The following is a 13101-nucleotide window of genomic DNA, read 5'->3' on the forward strand; positions in this document are numbered from 1 at the left end:
AAATATGTTTCTCTCTGTATTTTCTTAAAACTGCATTGTTGGTTAAGGGCTTGTATGTAACCACACCTGTGCGACAAATAAAATTTGATTTGATACTCTAATAATCTCCACCCAGCACAGCCAGAAGAGGACTGGCCACCCCTCAGAGCCTGGTTCCTCTCTAGGTTTCTTCCTAGGTTCCTGCCTTTCTAGGGAGTTTTTCCTAGCCACCAGGCTTTTACATTTTACATTTACATTTAAGTAATTTAGCAGACGCTCTTATCCAGAGCGACTTACAAATTGGTACATTCACCTTATGATATCCAGTGGAACAACCACTTTACAATAGTGCATCTAAATCCGTTAAGGGGGGGGGGGTTAGAAGGATTACTTTATGCTATCCTAGGTATTCCTTGAAGAGGTGGGGTTTCAGGTGTCTCCGGAAGGTGGTGATTGACTCCGTTGTCCTGGCGTCGTGAGGGAGCTTGTTCCACCATTGGGGTGCCAGAGCAGCGAACAGTTTTGACTGGGCTGAGCGGGAACTGTGCTTCCTCAGAGGTAGGGAGGCGAGCAGGCCAGAGGTGGATGAACGCAGTGCCCTTGTTGGGTGTAGGGCCTGATCAGAGCCTGAAGGTACGGAGGTGCCGTTCCCCTCACAGCTCCGTAGGCAAGCACCATGGTCTTGTAGCGGATGCGAGCTTCAACTGGAAGCCAGTGGAGAGAGCAGAGGAGCGGGGTGACGTGAGAGAACTTGGGAAGGTTGAACACCAGACGGGCTGCGGCCTTCTGGATGAGTTGTAGGGGTTTAATGGCACAGGCAGGGAGCCCAGCCAACAGCCAGTTGCAGTAATCCAGACGGGAGATGACAAGTGCCTGGATTAGGACCTGCGCCGCTTCCTGTGTGAGGCAGGGTCGTACTCTGCGAATGTTGTAGAGCATGAACCTACAGGATCAGGTCACCGCCTTGATGTTAGTGGAGAACGACAGGGTGTTGTCCAGGGTCACGCCAAGGTTCTTAGCACTCTGGGAGGAGGACACAATGGAGTTGTCAACCGTGATGGCGAAATCATGGAACGGGCAGTCCTTCCCCGGGAGGAAGAGCAGCTCCGTCTTGCTGAGGTTCAGCTTGAGGTGGTGATCCGTCATCCACACTGATATGTCTGCCAGACATGCAGAGATGCGATTCGCCACCTGGTTATCAGAAGGGGGAAAGGAGAAGATTAAGTGTGTGTCGTCTGCATAGCAATGATAGGAGAGACCATGTGAGGATATGACAGAGCCAAGTGACTTGGTGTATAGCGAGAATAGGAGAGGGCCTAGAACAGAGCCCTGGGGGACACCAGTGGTGAGAGCACGTGGTGCGGAGACAGCTTCTCGCCACGCCACCTGGTAGGAGCGACCTGTCAGGTAGGACGCAATCCAAGCGTGGGCCGCGCCGGAGATGCCCAACTCGGAGAGGGTGGAGAGGAGGATCTGATGGTTCACAGTATCAAAGGCAGCAGGTAGGTCTAGAAGGATGAGAGCAGAGGAGAGAGAGTTAGCTTTAGCAGTGCAGAGAGCCTCCGTGACACAGAGAAGAGCAGTCTCAGTTGAATGACCAGTCTTGAAGCCTGACTGATTTGGATCAAGGTCTTTACATCTGCATTGCTTGCTGTTTAGGGTTTTAGGCTAGGTTTCTGTATAAGCACTTTGTGACATCTGCTGATGTAAAAAGGGCTTAATAAATAACTTTGATTGATTGGTTCCCACTTGTCAACTTCTCCAGCACCACCCTAACATCAACATGTGAAAACGGCAGGTTTCTGTTTCTGATGTCAGAAATCATCTGATGAGTAGCATGTGATTTAGTAACCTTTGCCTGCTCATGGTTGGTTAAAATCACATGTCAAGTTTCTCCGATGACATCATCCATAAACACTTTTGGCATCATCTGGTGTGCATGTTTTTGACTACAAATCATAGAAACCTCTCGTTTTCACATACGGTGGGGTCTGGAATTATTGGGTCCGTTGATAAAGAAGAGCAAAAAAATACTAAAATAAATAAAGATTTGGAGGAAGCAGGCATCACATGCTAATCGAGCGCGCTACCATTTGAGCTAATCCCCGTTTTTACTACAGCAATTACAAAGCATATTCCATTTCACTGGCACTGCCTAGTCATAGATGGAAAGTAAAGATTTGAAGGAAGTAGGCATTGACCCACTACCGCTCATGGTAAGCAAGCGTCTTACAATTTGAACGATTCCTCCATTCATGTTCAGAGATGATGACTAATGGAATTTACAGTGTAAGTTTTATATAGAGCTATGTTGATAATAATAATATTATCAACATAATGATATAATACAGTGTATCTGAGAATACAGCTGCAGCAACATACCATACCTTCAGGCTCTGATCAGGCCCTACACCCAAACAAGGGCACTGCGTTCATCCACCTCTGGCCTGCTGGCCCCCCTACCTCTGAGGAAGCACGGTTCCCGCTCAGCCCAGTCCAAACTGTTCGCTGCTCTGGCACCCCAATGGTGGAACAAGCTCCCTCACGACGCCAGGACAGCGGAGTCAATCACCACCTTCCGGAGACACCTGAAACCCCACCTCTTTAAGGAATACCTGGGATAGGATAAAGTAATCCTTCTAAACCCCCCCTCCCCCTTAAAAGATTTAGATGCACTATTGTAAAGTGGTTGTTCCACTGGATATCATAAGGTGAATGCACCAATTTGTAAGTCGCTCTGGATAAGAGATTCTGCTAAATGACTTAAATGTAACATCCGTTTCTAAAAGTATAACACCGAAGGAAATGGAATTGATCAAACTACTTCCGAAGCTAATTATATCACATTTAATTTAAAAAAAAAAGGAAACAATGGAGGATGCGGGCATCGATCCCGCTACCTCTCGCATGCTAAGCGAGCGCTCTACCATTTGAGCTAATCCCCCTACAAGCTGTATGTGAGTTATTGTGATGTCATTCTCCACATCTGTGCTACATTGAAATGATTCCGGCGGAAGTTTAGTGGCGAGGCCCTGTCCACATAGAAATGGCGAGTGGAGTCGGGAGTGAGTATTATTTGTTAGCTTGCAAGTGTAGCTACAACGTATACATACATTTCAAATGTAATGTACAATCTTTTCGTAACTAGCTTTATACATTATTTTCGTCTAGCTAGCTCTGCCTGGGTTTTGTTAGTTTGCCAGGCGCGCGCCATTAGCTAACGTTAGCTAGCTTGATAACAAAAGGTGTTCCTAGCTGCAGAGCACGCACCTTACTAGCCGAATATGATAAACAACCAAAGCAATTATTGTGTTAAATTACCTAGCTAGCTAAGTGGTGACGTTATGCTTTTCTAGATAGCTCAAAATCTTATTTGCATTAACAACAATATTGTAGCTTACTGGCTGTGTAGACGGTGTTTAGCTAGTTAATTATCTAGCCTATATTTGAGCTCTGACCTAATTTTGGTTCCCCCTGTGCCGCGAGCTGTGACATCTCTCTTTCTCTCTATTACTAGCCTACCTATTCCAAGCGTCATAATTGCCGTATCTGTTTTTATGTAGAACACAAGAGGCTGTCCGTTGGCCCGACGGAGCCGTGGTCATTGAGGGAGAAACTATGCCTAGCTTCCTCTGTTATGAGGAGCGGTGACCAAAACTGGTAAACAAACACACTAATTGTTTCAGTCTGTCGCTGACTGCATCTACATGTTCTTCTACATGGTAATTTATATGCTTGATTGTCCTCCTGCCACTTTGTCTGCCTTTCAGGGTGTCAGTCAGCAGAGCCATCAAGCCTTTCTCAGAGCCAGGCCGCCCTCCAGACTGGTTCTCCCAGAAGGTATGAGACAGACGACAAGCTTGTCCCCATTTCATAGTCAGACTCACTGTGACACAAAACAATTAATCTCTGTCATGATGAACTAGGTTGAAAGGTCAGCTACTATATATCTAACCAGCTTTCTGTGTCTCTGACCTCCACAGCACTGTGCCTCTCAGTATTCTGAGCTGCTGGAGACCACAGAGGCTCCAAAGTTAGTACACAAACACACATTTTATCTTCTTTATTGGAGTATTCTGTTGCGGAGGCAGCACTTCAGCTGTCGTCAGAGCTGTTCATGTGTCTGATGTACGGCGCTGTTTCAGGCGTAAGCGTGGGGAGAAGGGTGAGGTGGTGGAGACCATCGAGGATGTGATCGTACGGAGACTCACCGCCGAGAGGATAGAGGAGCTGAAAAAACTACTGAGAGACACACAGGACAAATACAGGTCAGTACACACATGCACTCCCGCTCACACACACACATACAAATGTAGTCTCACACACACATACACAGTGGAACCTTCACTATCAATACATAGCCAATATTTATCCCTGTTCAAAGCCGTTATAGATGACAGACATGCTCCATACACTCAATTTACCATGCTTGACCTTTGGCCCTGTACTTCTTGTTTTGACAGAAAGCTGAAGAAGGAGGTGGATCTGATCCAGACAGGACATCTGGACTCACGGCTAGAGGAGCTGTGGACAGACATAACACAGTAAGAAACCGGTCTGTCTGTCTCTTGGTTTGTGTCTGCATGCCTGTCTGTCTAACAATATGCCTTTCTTTTTATTTGTTGTAAACACTACGTTGTAATTCATAGTGTACTTTCTGTACCAGATTTAGCAGTGAAGATTGTGTTTCATGGTTAAAATGGTTTGTCTTTGGTTTGGCAGGAAAAATAAGCAGGATGAGGATGAGGCAGATCTTAAGAGGAAGGCCACAGAGACATCCTATCAGGGTAAGCTTTGGACTAATAATAATAAACATTTTGGACACCACTGATTTGAACAATGATTAGGCTCAAGAACTACCAGCAATAATAACCCTTCTTCTCTTCGGTCTCAGCTCGCCAAACGGTTAAGAACACGCCCAAGCGGGTGTCCAGTGTCACTATACGCTCCCCTCTGGGTGCCAGTCCCACGAGCATGGAGGGGGCACAGACAGACACCCCCACACCCCCAATAGATACAGCCATGCCCCAGGCAGAGGAGACCCCTGTTGCCAATTTGGTAAGGGAAGGGTCTTAGTCCTGGTCAGCATAACACTGTGTGCATAAAACACTTGGTATAAACTTTAGAGAATTTTTTTTTACTGTTTTGAGTGTCTCTTCTAGCTGGTTGTTGCTTGTCTCTTGTTGTCATTGAGGAATGGTCAATTAATATTTTCTTCCCCCCCCCTTCTGTCCACGTAGTCCCAGGGAGGAGCCGTGTTCCTACCGTCGTCGGATGCGGGGCCTAAGGAGGGAAGCCTGGGGTCTCTGGTAGATGACTCCCCACAGAAGAGGCTCCTCAGTCAGAAGTCCACGCCGCCTCCCTCCCCACTCCTCTCAGAGCTACTGAAGAAAGGAAGCCTGATCTCTGCTAGCCCCAGACTGGTGAGAAATACACGACAAAAGGAAGTTGAAACGGGATGATTTGCGGTAAAAAGGAATGAAAGTATTTGGATTATATTGGGTTATATTGGATTATATTGGGTGGATCTGTTTAAGGGAGAGGGTTCGGGTTAAGTTTGACTTCACAAGCTACTGGTGTTGGGGAAATTCCTGTCTATTCTAGGGAGTAATATGCTGTTGTACATCCTACCAAGCTGCTCAGTAAAAACAGGTGATGTAGATGTTTTTAGAGAACAGGGAATTGGGGATATTGTGTGTTGTTGACGTGATGTTGTCAGGTAGTGGAGGGGGATGCTGCAGGACTGGCTAACGGAGGAGTTCCTACTACAACCCCCGCTATCACAGCAGACTTTGAGGTCGCCAGCGCAGGTAACTATGGCAACCGTGAAGTAACCACTCTCGCTGGCAGGCTGGCTGTTATGTGTTTGGCTTGATGTGTGTTAGGATGCTAAGTATTAGTGCTGTATGTGCTTCTGTGCTTTAAATGTGTTAGAAGCAAAGTGCGTCTGTCCTTTATTAGATGTACTTTGGTGTGTCCAATGGAAACAGTGCCCCCCACATCCCCACTGCCCAGCCCTGCCCCACCCAACACAGGTTAATACTGTCCCTCGTCTGTCAGTGTGTCTCTCTAAACTCACCTCTCTCTATCTTTCCTCTAGAAAAAGGAAGGAATATCTAGTATATAAAGAGGAACCCTCCTCTGATTTGTAATCAGTGAGACTAGTGTACCATTGGTGGTGACACGTGCGTGTTTCTTTGTCGCTGTGTGTTCAGTCAAAGAGGCAGGCTCAGAGGTGGTGGAGGAGGACCGTGTACCTGGTTCCTACATGGGGGATGAGCTGGACCTGGAGACAGTGGGAGATATCATCTCCATCATAGAGGAGAAGGTACATGGTGTGTGTGGGGGGGGCGGGGGACTTTGAGAGGGTGGGATACAGCTTTTGACCTAGATATCTCTGTAGTAAGCAGACCTTTTTTGTGCACACATCACAGTCCTCTCTCTCTGTGTCTCTGTCTTTCTGTGTCTGTCTGTATTTCTCAGGTGGATGACTCTGTGGAGGCTCTAGATGCTGCAGCAGTGGAGGCTGCTCTCTCTCTCTGTGAGGAGGCTGTTTCTGCTGGCCACTCCCTCTCAGGTCCATGGGAGGCCCAGGACTTGAAGGCCTCAGAGCCTGGTCCTATGGTTCAGTCTGACCCCACACATGGGCTTCAGGCTGCGGCTGGAGCTAACCCTGGGAGCCTGGAGACACAGACAGAGAGTGGAAGGGGGGAAGCCGAAGAGGGGAACGGGAAGGACTGTGAGGGACAAGAAACAGTGCAGACAAACGTGGCCCCTTCTGTTGTCGCTGATGATGGCCTGTCAGGAAGCGAGGTCACAGAGGAGGGAGTTCTGGGGGAGGAAGGAGCCCTGAGCACAGCTGTGAAGACTGAAAATGAGGAGTGGACCCAGCCAGAACTAAACACACCCTGCCTAGACTCAGAAGACAGCTCTGGATCAGGGAAAGAGTCCAAGGTAATTGTCCTCTTTTCAGTAACACAGCACACACTCACACACCTCTAACAAGTGCAGTTGAATTATCTCTCCTTGTGTATCTTTGTGTAGGAAGTGAAGGTTGAGGATGGAGGGAGCGACGGGGATCCTGATGAAGGAATGGAGATGAAGGAATGTGGAGAGGGGGAGGGGCCCTACCTATCAGAAGTAGAACCGGCAGCCAGTGAGAGCGAGGACGGCTATGGCCCCTCCTCCCAACGCTACACCACAGCTGATTCGCTAGCCAGCAGCCCCGCCTCTTCCCAGTTGTAAGTGGCCAACCCTGGTCCTTGTATCCATGGCAACTCTTAACCTGATCATTCCATCACAAGCCTGAATAAAGCAATGAATGACCCTAAAGAATGCTTTATGACCTCTCTCCCCCTCTATCACTCACTAACCCTTCACCCTCCTCTGTCTCTCCCTCCGTCTCTCTCAGTTCAATATGTGGAGAGGATCAGGAGGCTGTTCAGGCTCAGAAGATCTGGAAGAAAGCCATCATGCTGGTGTGGAGAGCAGCAGCCAATCACAGGTCAGCTCTTACCATTTCCCCAATAACAGCCAATCACTTAACATGTCTGAGCTACTGTAGTATTTGACAGATCAGTTGTTGTTACCTGTGTCAGGTACGCCAGTGTGTTCCTTCAGTCTGTGTCTGAAGACATCGCCCCTGGTTACCACAGCATTGTACACAGGTGAGAGTTCTATAACAGTAAATGGTTTGTTTGCGATATGTTTTGTGCATGTGAAAATAAAATCTATTTATTAAACAATGTAAGTACATGCTCACCTTACCCCCTAAAACACACACACACACATTCATACACACACACCCTTTCCCTCCAGACCCATGGATCTGTCGGCCATCAAGAAGAGTATCGAGGCGGGTCAGATCCGTACGACAGCAGAGTTCCAGCGGGACATCATGCTGATGTTCCAGAACGCGGTGATGTACAACAGCTCTGACCACGACGTGTTCCACATGGCCCTGGAGATGCAGAGAGATGTTCTAGAACATGTGCAGCAGTTCCTGGCCACTCAGCTCATCATGCAGACCTCAGAGTCCTCCATCTCCACCAAGAGCCTCAGAGGCCGCGAGGGGGGCCGCAAGCCAGGGGAGTCCGTGGAGAAGGTAAGACTAGATACACACATACAGGTAACTGCCACAGTTATAGAAACACTTGAGTGTATGAGGGATACAAAGTATATTAAAAGCAGGCGCTTCCACACAGGTGTGGTTCCTGAGTTAATTAAGCAATTAACGCTAGCGTCCCACCCGCGGTACACACTATCAACAGCCAGTGAAATAGCAGGGCGGCAAATTCAAAACAACAAATATCTCAGAATTCAAATTTCTCAAACATACAAGTATTATACACCATTTTAAAGATAAGATTCTCCTTAATCCAACCACAGTGTCCGATTTCAAAAAGGATTTACGGCGAAAGCATAGCATTACATTATGTTAGGACAGCGCCGAGACAAGAAAAATCACACAGACATTTTACAAGCAAGGAGAGGCGTCACAAAAACCAGAAAGGAGAATTATAGATACACTTCTCCTTAATGCAACCGCTGTGTCAGATTTTAAAATAGCTTTACGACGAAAGCATGTTTTTCAATATTCTGAGTACAGAGCTCAGCCATCAAAGCAAGCTATACAGTTACCCGCCAAGTTCTGGAGTCAACTAAACTCAGAATTAGTATTATAAATCTTCCCTTACCTTTGCTGATCTTCGTCGGAATGCACTCCCAGGACTCCCACTTCCACAAGAAATGTTATTTTTGTTTGAAAAACTCCATATTTATGTCCAAATACCTCCGTTTTACGGGGGGGAAAAATGTATGAAATGTATGCATTCACTACTGTAAGTCGCTCTGGATAAGAGCGTCTGCTAAATGACTAAAATGTTTTGTTTGTGCGTTCAGATCCCTAATCCAAAGGCATAACGCGAGAGCGCAAAACCATAGACGAAAAGTCAAATAGTTCCATTACCATTCGTAGAAACATGTCAAACGATGTTTACAATCAACCCTTAGGGTGTTTTTAACATAAAACTTCGATAATATTCCAACCGGACAATAGCGTATTCATTACAGAGGAAAAAGAAGGAGCGGCGCGCCAGTGTGCCCGTGCAGTAAACAACTCACTGGTCCCAGGCAGTCCACTGATTGACTGAGCTCCTATTCTCTGCCCAGTAACAGTAGACGCATGAAACAAGTTTCTAAAGACTGTTGACAGCCAATGGATGCCTTAGGAAGTGCAAAATGACCCCACAGGCACTGTAGTTTGAATAGGGATTAGATAGAAAACTACAAGTCACTTCCTGGTTGGATATTTTTCACAGGTTTTTGCCTGCCATATGAGTTCTGTTATACTCGGACATCATTCAAACAGTTTTAGAAACTTCAGTGTCTTCTATCCAAATCTACTAATAATATGCATATCCTACCTTCTGGGCCCAAGAAGCAGGCAGTTTAATTTGGGCACGTATTCATCTGAATTTCTGAATACTGCCCCCTGTCACCAAGAAGTTAACATTCCATCATGCTTAGGATCATGTATAAAAATTCTGGACAGGCCATTATTTTGGCTACCATGGCTATGCCCCCATAGGATGACCATGCCCCATCCACAGGGCACGAGTGGTCACTGAACGGTTTGATGAGATGTAAAACATATGCCATGGCCGTCTCAGTCACCAGATATCAACCCAACTGAACACTTATGGGAGATTCTGGTGTGTCGCCTGAGAGCGTTTTACACCACCATCAACAAAACACCAAATGATGGAATTTCTGGTGGAGGAATGGTGTCGCATCCATCCAATAGAGTTCCAGACACTTCAGTGTTTCTTTTATTGTGGCAGTTACCTGTACACAAACACACACACACACACACACACATACCTCTGAGTCCAGCAACGACACCAAGGAGCCAAGACATGTACAATTGACGCCGGACAGACTGTGCCCATCTCATGCCCCAATAATCGTATCTTGCCTCTCTCCTAACCTCCCTGCCATTACACTTTATCTGTAGACAGGCTCCATGCTCCCATCTCCCCTCTCCGTTACTGCTGTCTGTCTCCCCCCTCTCCATTACTGCTGTCTGTCTCCCCCCTCTCCATTACTGCTGTCTGTCTCCCCCCTCTCCATTACTGCTGTCTGTCTCCCCCCTCTCCATTACTGCTGTCTGTCTCCCCCCTCTCCATTACTGCTGTCTGTCTCCCCCCTCTCCATTACTGCTGTCCGTCTCCCCCCTCTCCATTACTGCTGTCTGTCTCCCCCCTCTCCATTACTGCTGTCTGTCTCCCCCCTCTCCATTACTGCTGTCTGTCTCCCCCCTCTCCATTACTGCTGTCTGTCTCCCCCCTCTCCATTACTGCTGTCTGTCTCCCCCCTCTCCATTACTGCTGTCTGTCTCCCCCCTCTCCATTACTGCTGTCTGTCTCCCCCCTCTCCATTACTGCTGTCTGTCTCCCCCCTCTCCATTACTGCTGTCTGTCTCCCCCTCTCCATTACTGCTGTCTGTCTCCCCCTCTCCATTACTGCTGTCTGTCTCCCCCCTCTCCATTACTGCTGTCCGTCTCCCCCCTCTCCATTACTGCTGTCCGTCTCCCCCCTCTCCATTACTGCTGTCCGTCTCCCCCCTCTCCATTACTGCTGTCCGTCTCCCCCCTCTCCATTACTGCTGTCCGTCTCCCCCCCCTCTCCATTACTGCTGTCCGTCTCCCCCCCCCTCTCCATTACTGCTGTCCGTCTCCCCCCCCCTCTCCATTACTGCTGTCCGTCTCCCCCCTCTCCATTACTGCTGTCCGTCTCCCCCCCCTCTCCATTACTGCTGTCCGTCTCCCCCCCCTCTCCATTACTGCTGTCCGTCTCCCCCCCCCCTCTCCATTACTGCTGTCCGTCTCCCCCCCCCTCTCCATTACTGCTGTCCGTCTCCCCCCCCTCTCCATTACTGCTGTCCGTCTCCCCCCCCCTCTCCATTACTGCTGTCCGTCTCCCCCCCCCCCTCTCCATTACTGCTGTCCGTCTCCCCCCCCCTCTCCATTACTGCTGTCCGTCTCCCCCCTCTCCATTACTGCTGTCCGTCTCCCCCCTCTCCATTACTGCTGTCCGTCTCCCCCCTCTCCATTACTGCTGTCCGTCTCCCCCCTCTCCATTACTGCTGTCCGTCTCCCCCCTCTCCATTACTGCTGTCCGTCTCCCCCCTCTCCATTACTGCTGTCCGTCTCCCCCCTCTCCATTACTGCCGTCCGTCTCCCCCCTCTCCGTGTCTGCCGTCCGTCTCCCCCCTCTCCGTGTCTGCCGTCCGTCTCCCCCCTCTCCATTACTGCTGTCCGTCTCCCCCCTCTCCATTACTGCTGTCCGTCTCCCCCCTCTCCGTGTCTGCCGTCCGTCTCCCCCCTCTCCATTACTGCTGTCCGTCTCCCCCCTCTCCGTGTCTGCCGTCCGTCTCTGTGTACTGTGTTTATCACTTGACTGTCTGAACGTGTGTCTCTTACTGTCTGTTCTTCTGTTTGTACAATGTTGTCTTGTTTGTTGTTTACTCTGGGTGTGTTTGAAGAGGTGTGTGTATATGAGGGGTATGTGTGTGTTCTCTCTTTTCTCACTAACCGTTTGTCCTCCTACAGGACAGTGTCCCAATGGCCTCTCCCGCTTTCCTTCTCTCTCTCTTTGTAAGTATTCAGGTCAAAGGTCAGAACTCACCAGGTCAGGTCAAGTCAAGCGCACGCTCTGTTTCTCCGTCTGTCTCACACACACCCAAAACACTAATCTCATATTCAGAAGCGCATAAAACAGTTCGCAACTCACACCAACTACCCCTGTAGTCAAACACTCAAAAAGCATACACTCAACTCTTATATTAACACACACATCCGTCACCGTCACTACATTTTTTACCTTCAGTATTTGGTTCTTAAATGGACACATCCTGGTTGTGTGTTATGTATCCAGTGGTTTTGTCTTCAATGTCTGTGAACGTCTTGTCTGCTCCATCGCTTTTCGTTTTTTCCACCCTTTCATCTTTCTTTTCTTCATTTCCTCTGGTGAGAGGTCGTCTTTGTGTGTTTTTACGGGCCAACCACAAGCCATCACTGGGTTTTCAACCTGGTGTCAAACTGACCTTCACCTTTTAACCTCTCTTCCCTGCAGGATGGGGGCACCAGAGGGCGCCGCTGTGCTATTGAAGCAGACATGAAGATGAAGAAATGACCAGAGAGTCAAAAGGCAGTAGGACAACAGATTGCCAACAGGCCATAGGGCCGGAGGTTTAAAGAGAGACTTGATGCAGGGCTGCAGTCCTCTGGTATTCTCCTCTCCAGGCCATTTCTGATTGATCATTGTGTACCATAGTTGTGTACAGTTTAATTAACTAACTTAAGTCTATGATTGTATTTAAAGCCAGTACACTAGATATCCAGACATCATATGATTCTCATTGATATTTGCCACTGGTGAACAGCAGACACTGCAGCCCTGGAGGACTGAATCTGTTTTACAACTGCAGTAGTACTAAAGTACTAGTAACTGACTTGGGGCCCTGTTATTTTGTGTATAGGATGTAGCCAACTGCAAAATATCCTTCAAGGAATCATGATCCCACTGTCCACAAACTGGTTGGTTGAATCAACATTGTTTCAATATAATTTGTCAATGTATTGTAACGTAGGAAAAAAAAGTTACATTCCTCCACAAATAAGTCCCCGATCAATACTTTCAATTGCCTAGCGGCATCAGAACATCAAGATGAGATGTATTTAGAGTTTTGTACTGAACAAAAATATAAACGCAACATGCAACAATTCCCACCCCACACGGTCCCACAGGTCTGGTGAAGAAGTTGTATGTGGAGGTCCTGGGCTGACGTGGTTATACATGATCTGTGTAACCACGGTTGTACTGCCATATTCTCTAAAATGATGTTGGAGGTGGCTTATGGTAGAGACATTCAGCTCTGTTGGACATTCCTGCAGTCAGCATGCCAATTGCACGCTCGCTCAGCACTTGAGACATCTGTGGCATTGTGTTGTGATAAAACAGCACATTTTATAGTGGCCTTTTATTGTCCCCAGCACAAGGTGCACCTGTGTATTGATTGTGCTGTTTAATCAGTTTCTTGATATGCCACACCTGTCAGGT

General features: G+C 47.9%; 1 protein-coding gene and 1 non-coding gene across 3 annotated transcripts; one reads left to right on the forward strand and one right to left on the reverse strand.

Annotated features, from left to right (window-relative positions):
• Window positions 1–2851: 2851 nt before the first annotated feature.
• Window positions 2852–2924, reverse strand: trnaa-agc (transfer RNA alanine (anticodon AGC)). The gene has a single exon. It is a non-coding gene; the product is annotated as a tRNA-Ala (tRNA).
• Window positions 2925–2957: 33 nt separating this feature from the next.
• On the forward strand, window positions 2958–12707 carry LOC115205556 (bromodomain-containing protein 8). 2 transcript variants are annotated; one of them, XM_029771674.1, is made up of 18 exons: window positions 2958–3044; window positions 3543–3639; window positions 3750–3819; window positions 3963–4012; window positions 4125–4247; window positions 4443–4523; window positions 4702–4766; window positions 4874–5037; window positions 5220–5402; window positions 5699–5789; window positions 6195–6307; window positions 6463–6933; window positions 7024–7220; window positions 7391–7483; window positions 7578–7646; window positions 7798–8083; window positions 11592–11636; window positions 12115–12707. In XM_029771674.1, the coding sequence occupies exons 1-18, from the start codon at window positions 3026–3028 to the stop codon at window positions 12172–12174; spliced, it is 2277 nt and encodes a 758-aa protein (XP_029627534.1). In that variant the 5' UTR covers window positions 2958–3025; the 3' UTR covers window positions 12175–12707. The 2 variants fall into 2 exon arrangements, with proteins under 2 accessions (XP_029627534.1, XP_029627535.1); XM_029771675.1 differs by lacking the exon at window positions 11592–11636.
• Window positions 12708–13101: the final 394 nt, after the last annotated feature.

Source organism: Salmo trutta, chromosome 13 (assembly GCF_901001165.1).
Source record: "Salmo trutta chromosome 13, fSalTru1.1, whole genome shotgun sequence".
NCBI lineage: Eukaryota > Metazoa > Chordata > Actinopteri > Salmoniformes > Salmonidae > Salmo > Salmo trutta.

Bases quoted from the DNA above. Each gene is read 5' to 3' on its own strand.
- LOC115205556 (XM_029771674.1), top strand. The intron at 3,640-3,749 runs GTAAACAAACAC...TCTGCCTTTCAG, and splicing joins AGGAGCGGTGACCAAAACTG to GGTGTCAGTCAGCAGAGCCA. The intron at 8,084-11,591 runs GTAAGACTAGAT...GTCCTCCTACAG, and splicing joins CAGGGGAGTCCGTGGAGAAG to GACAGTGTCCCAATGGCCTC.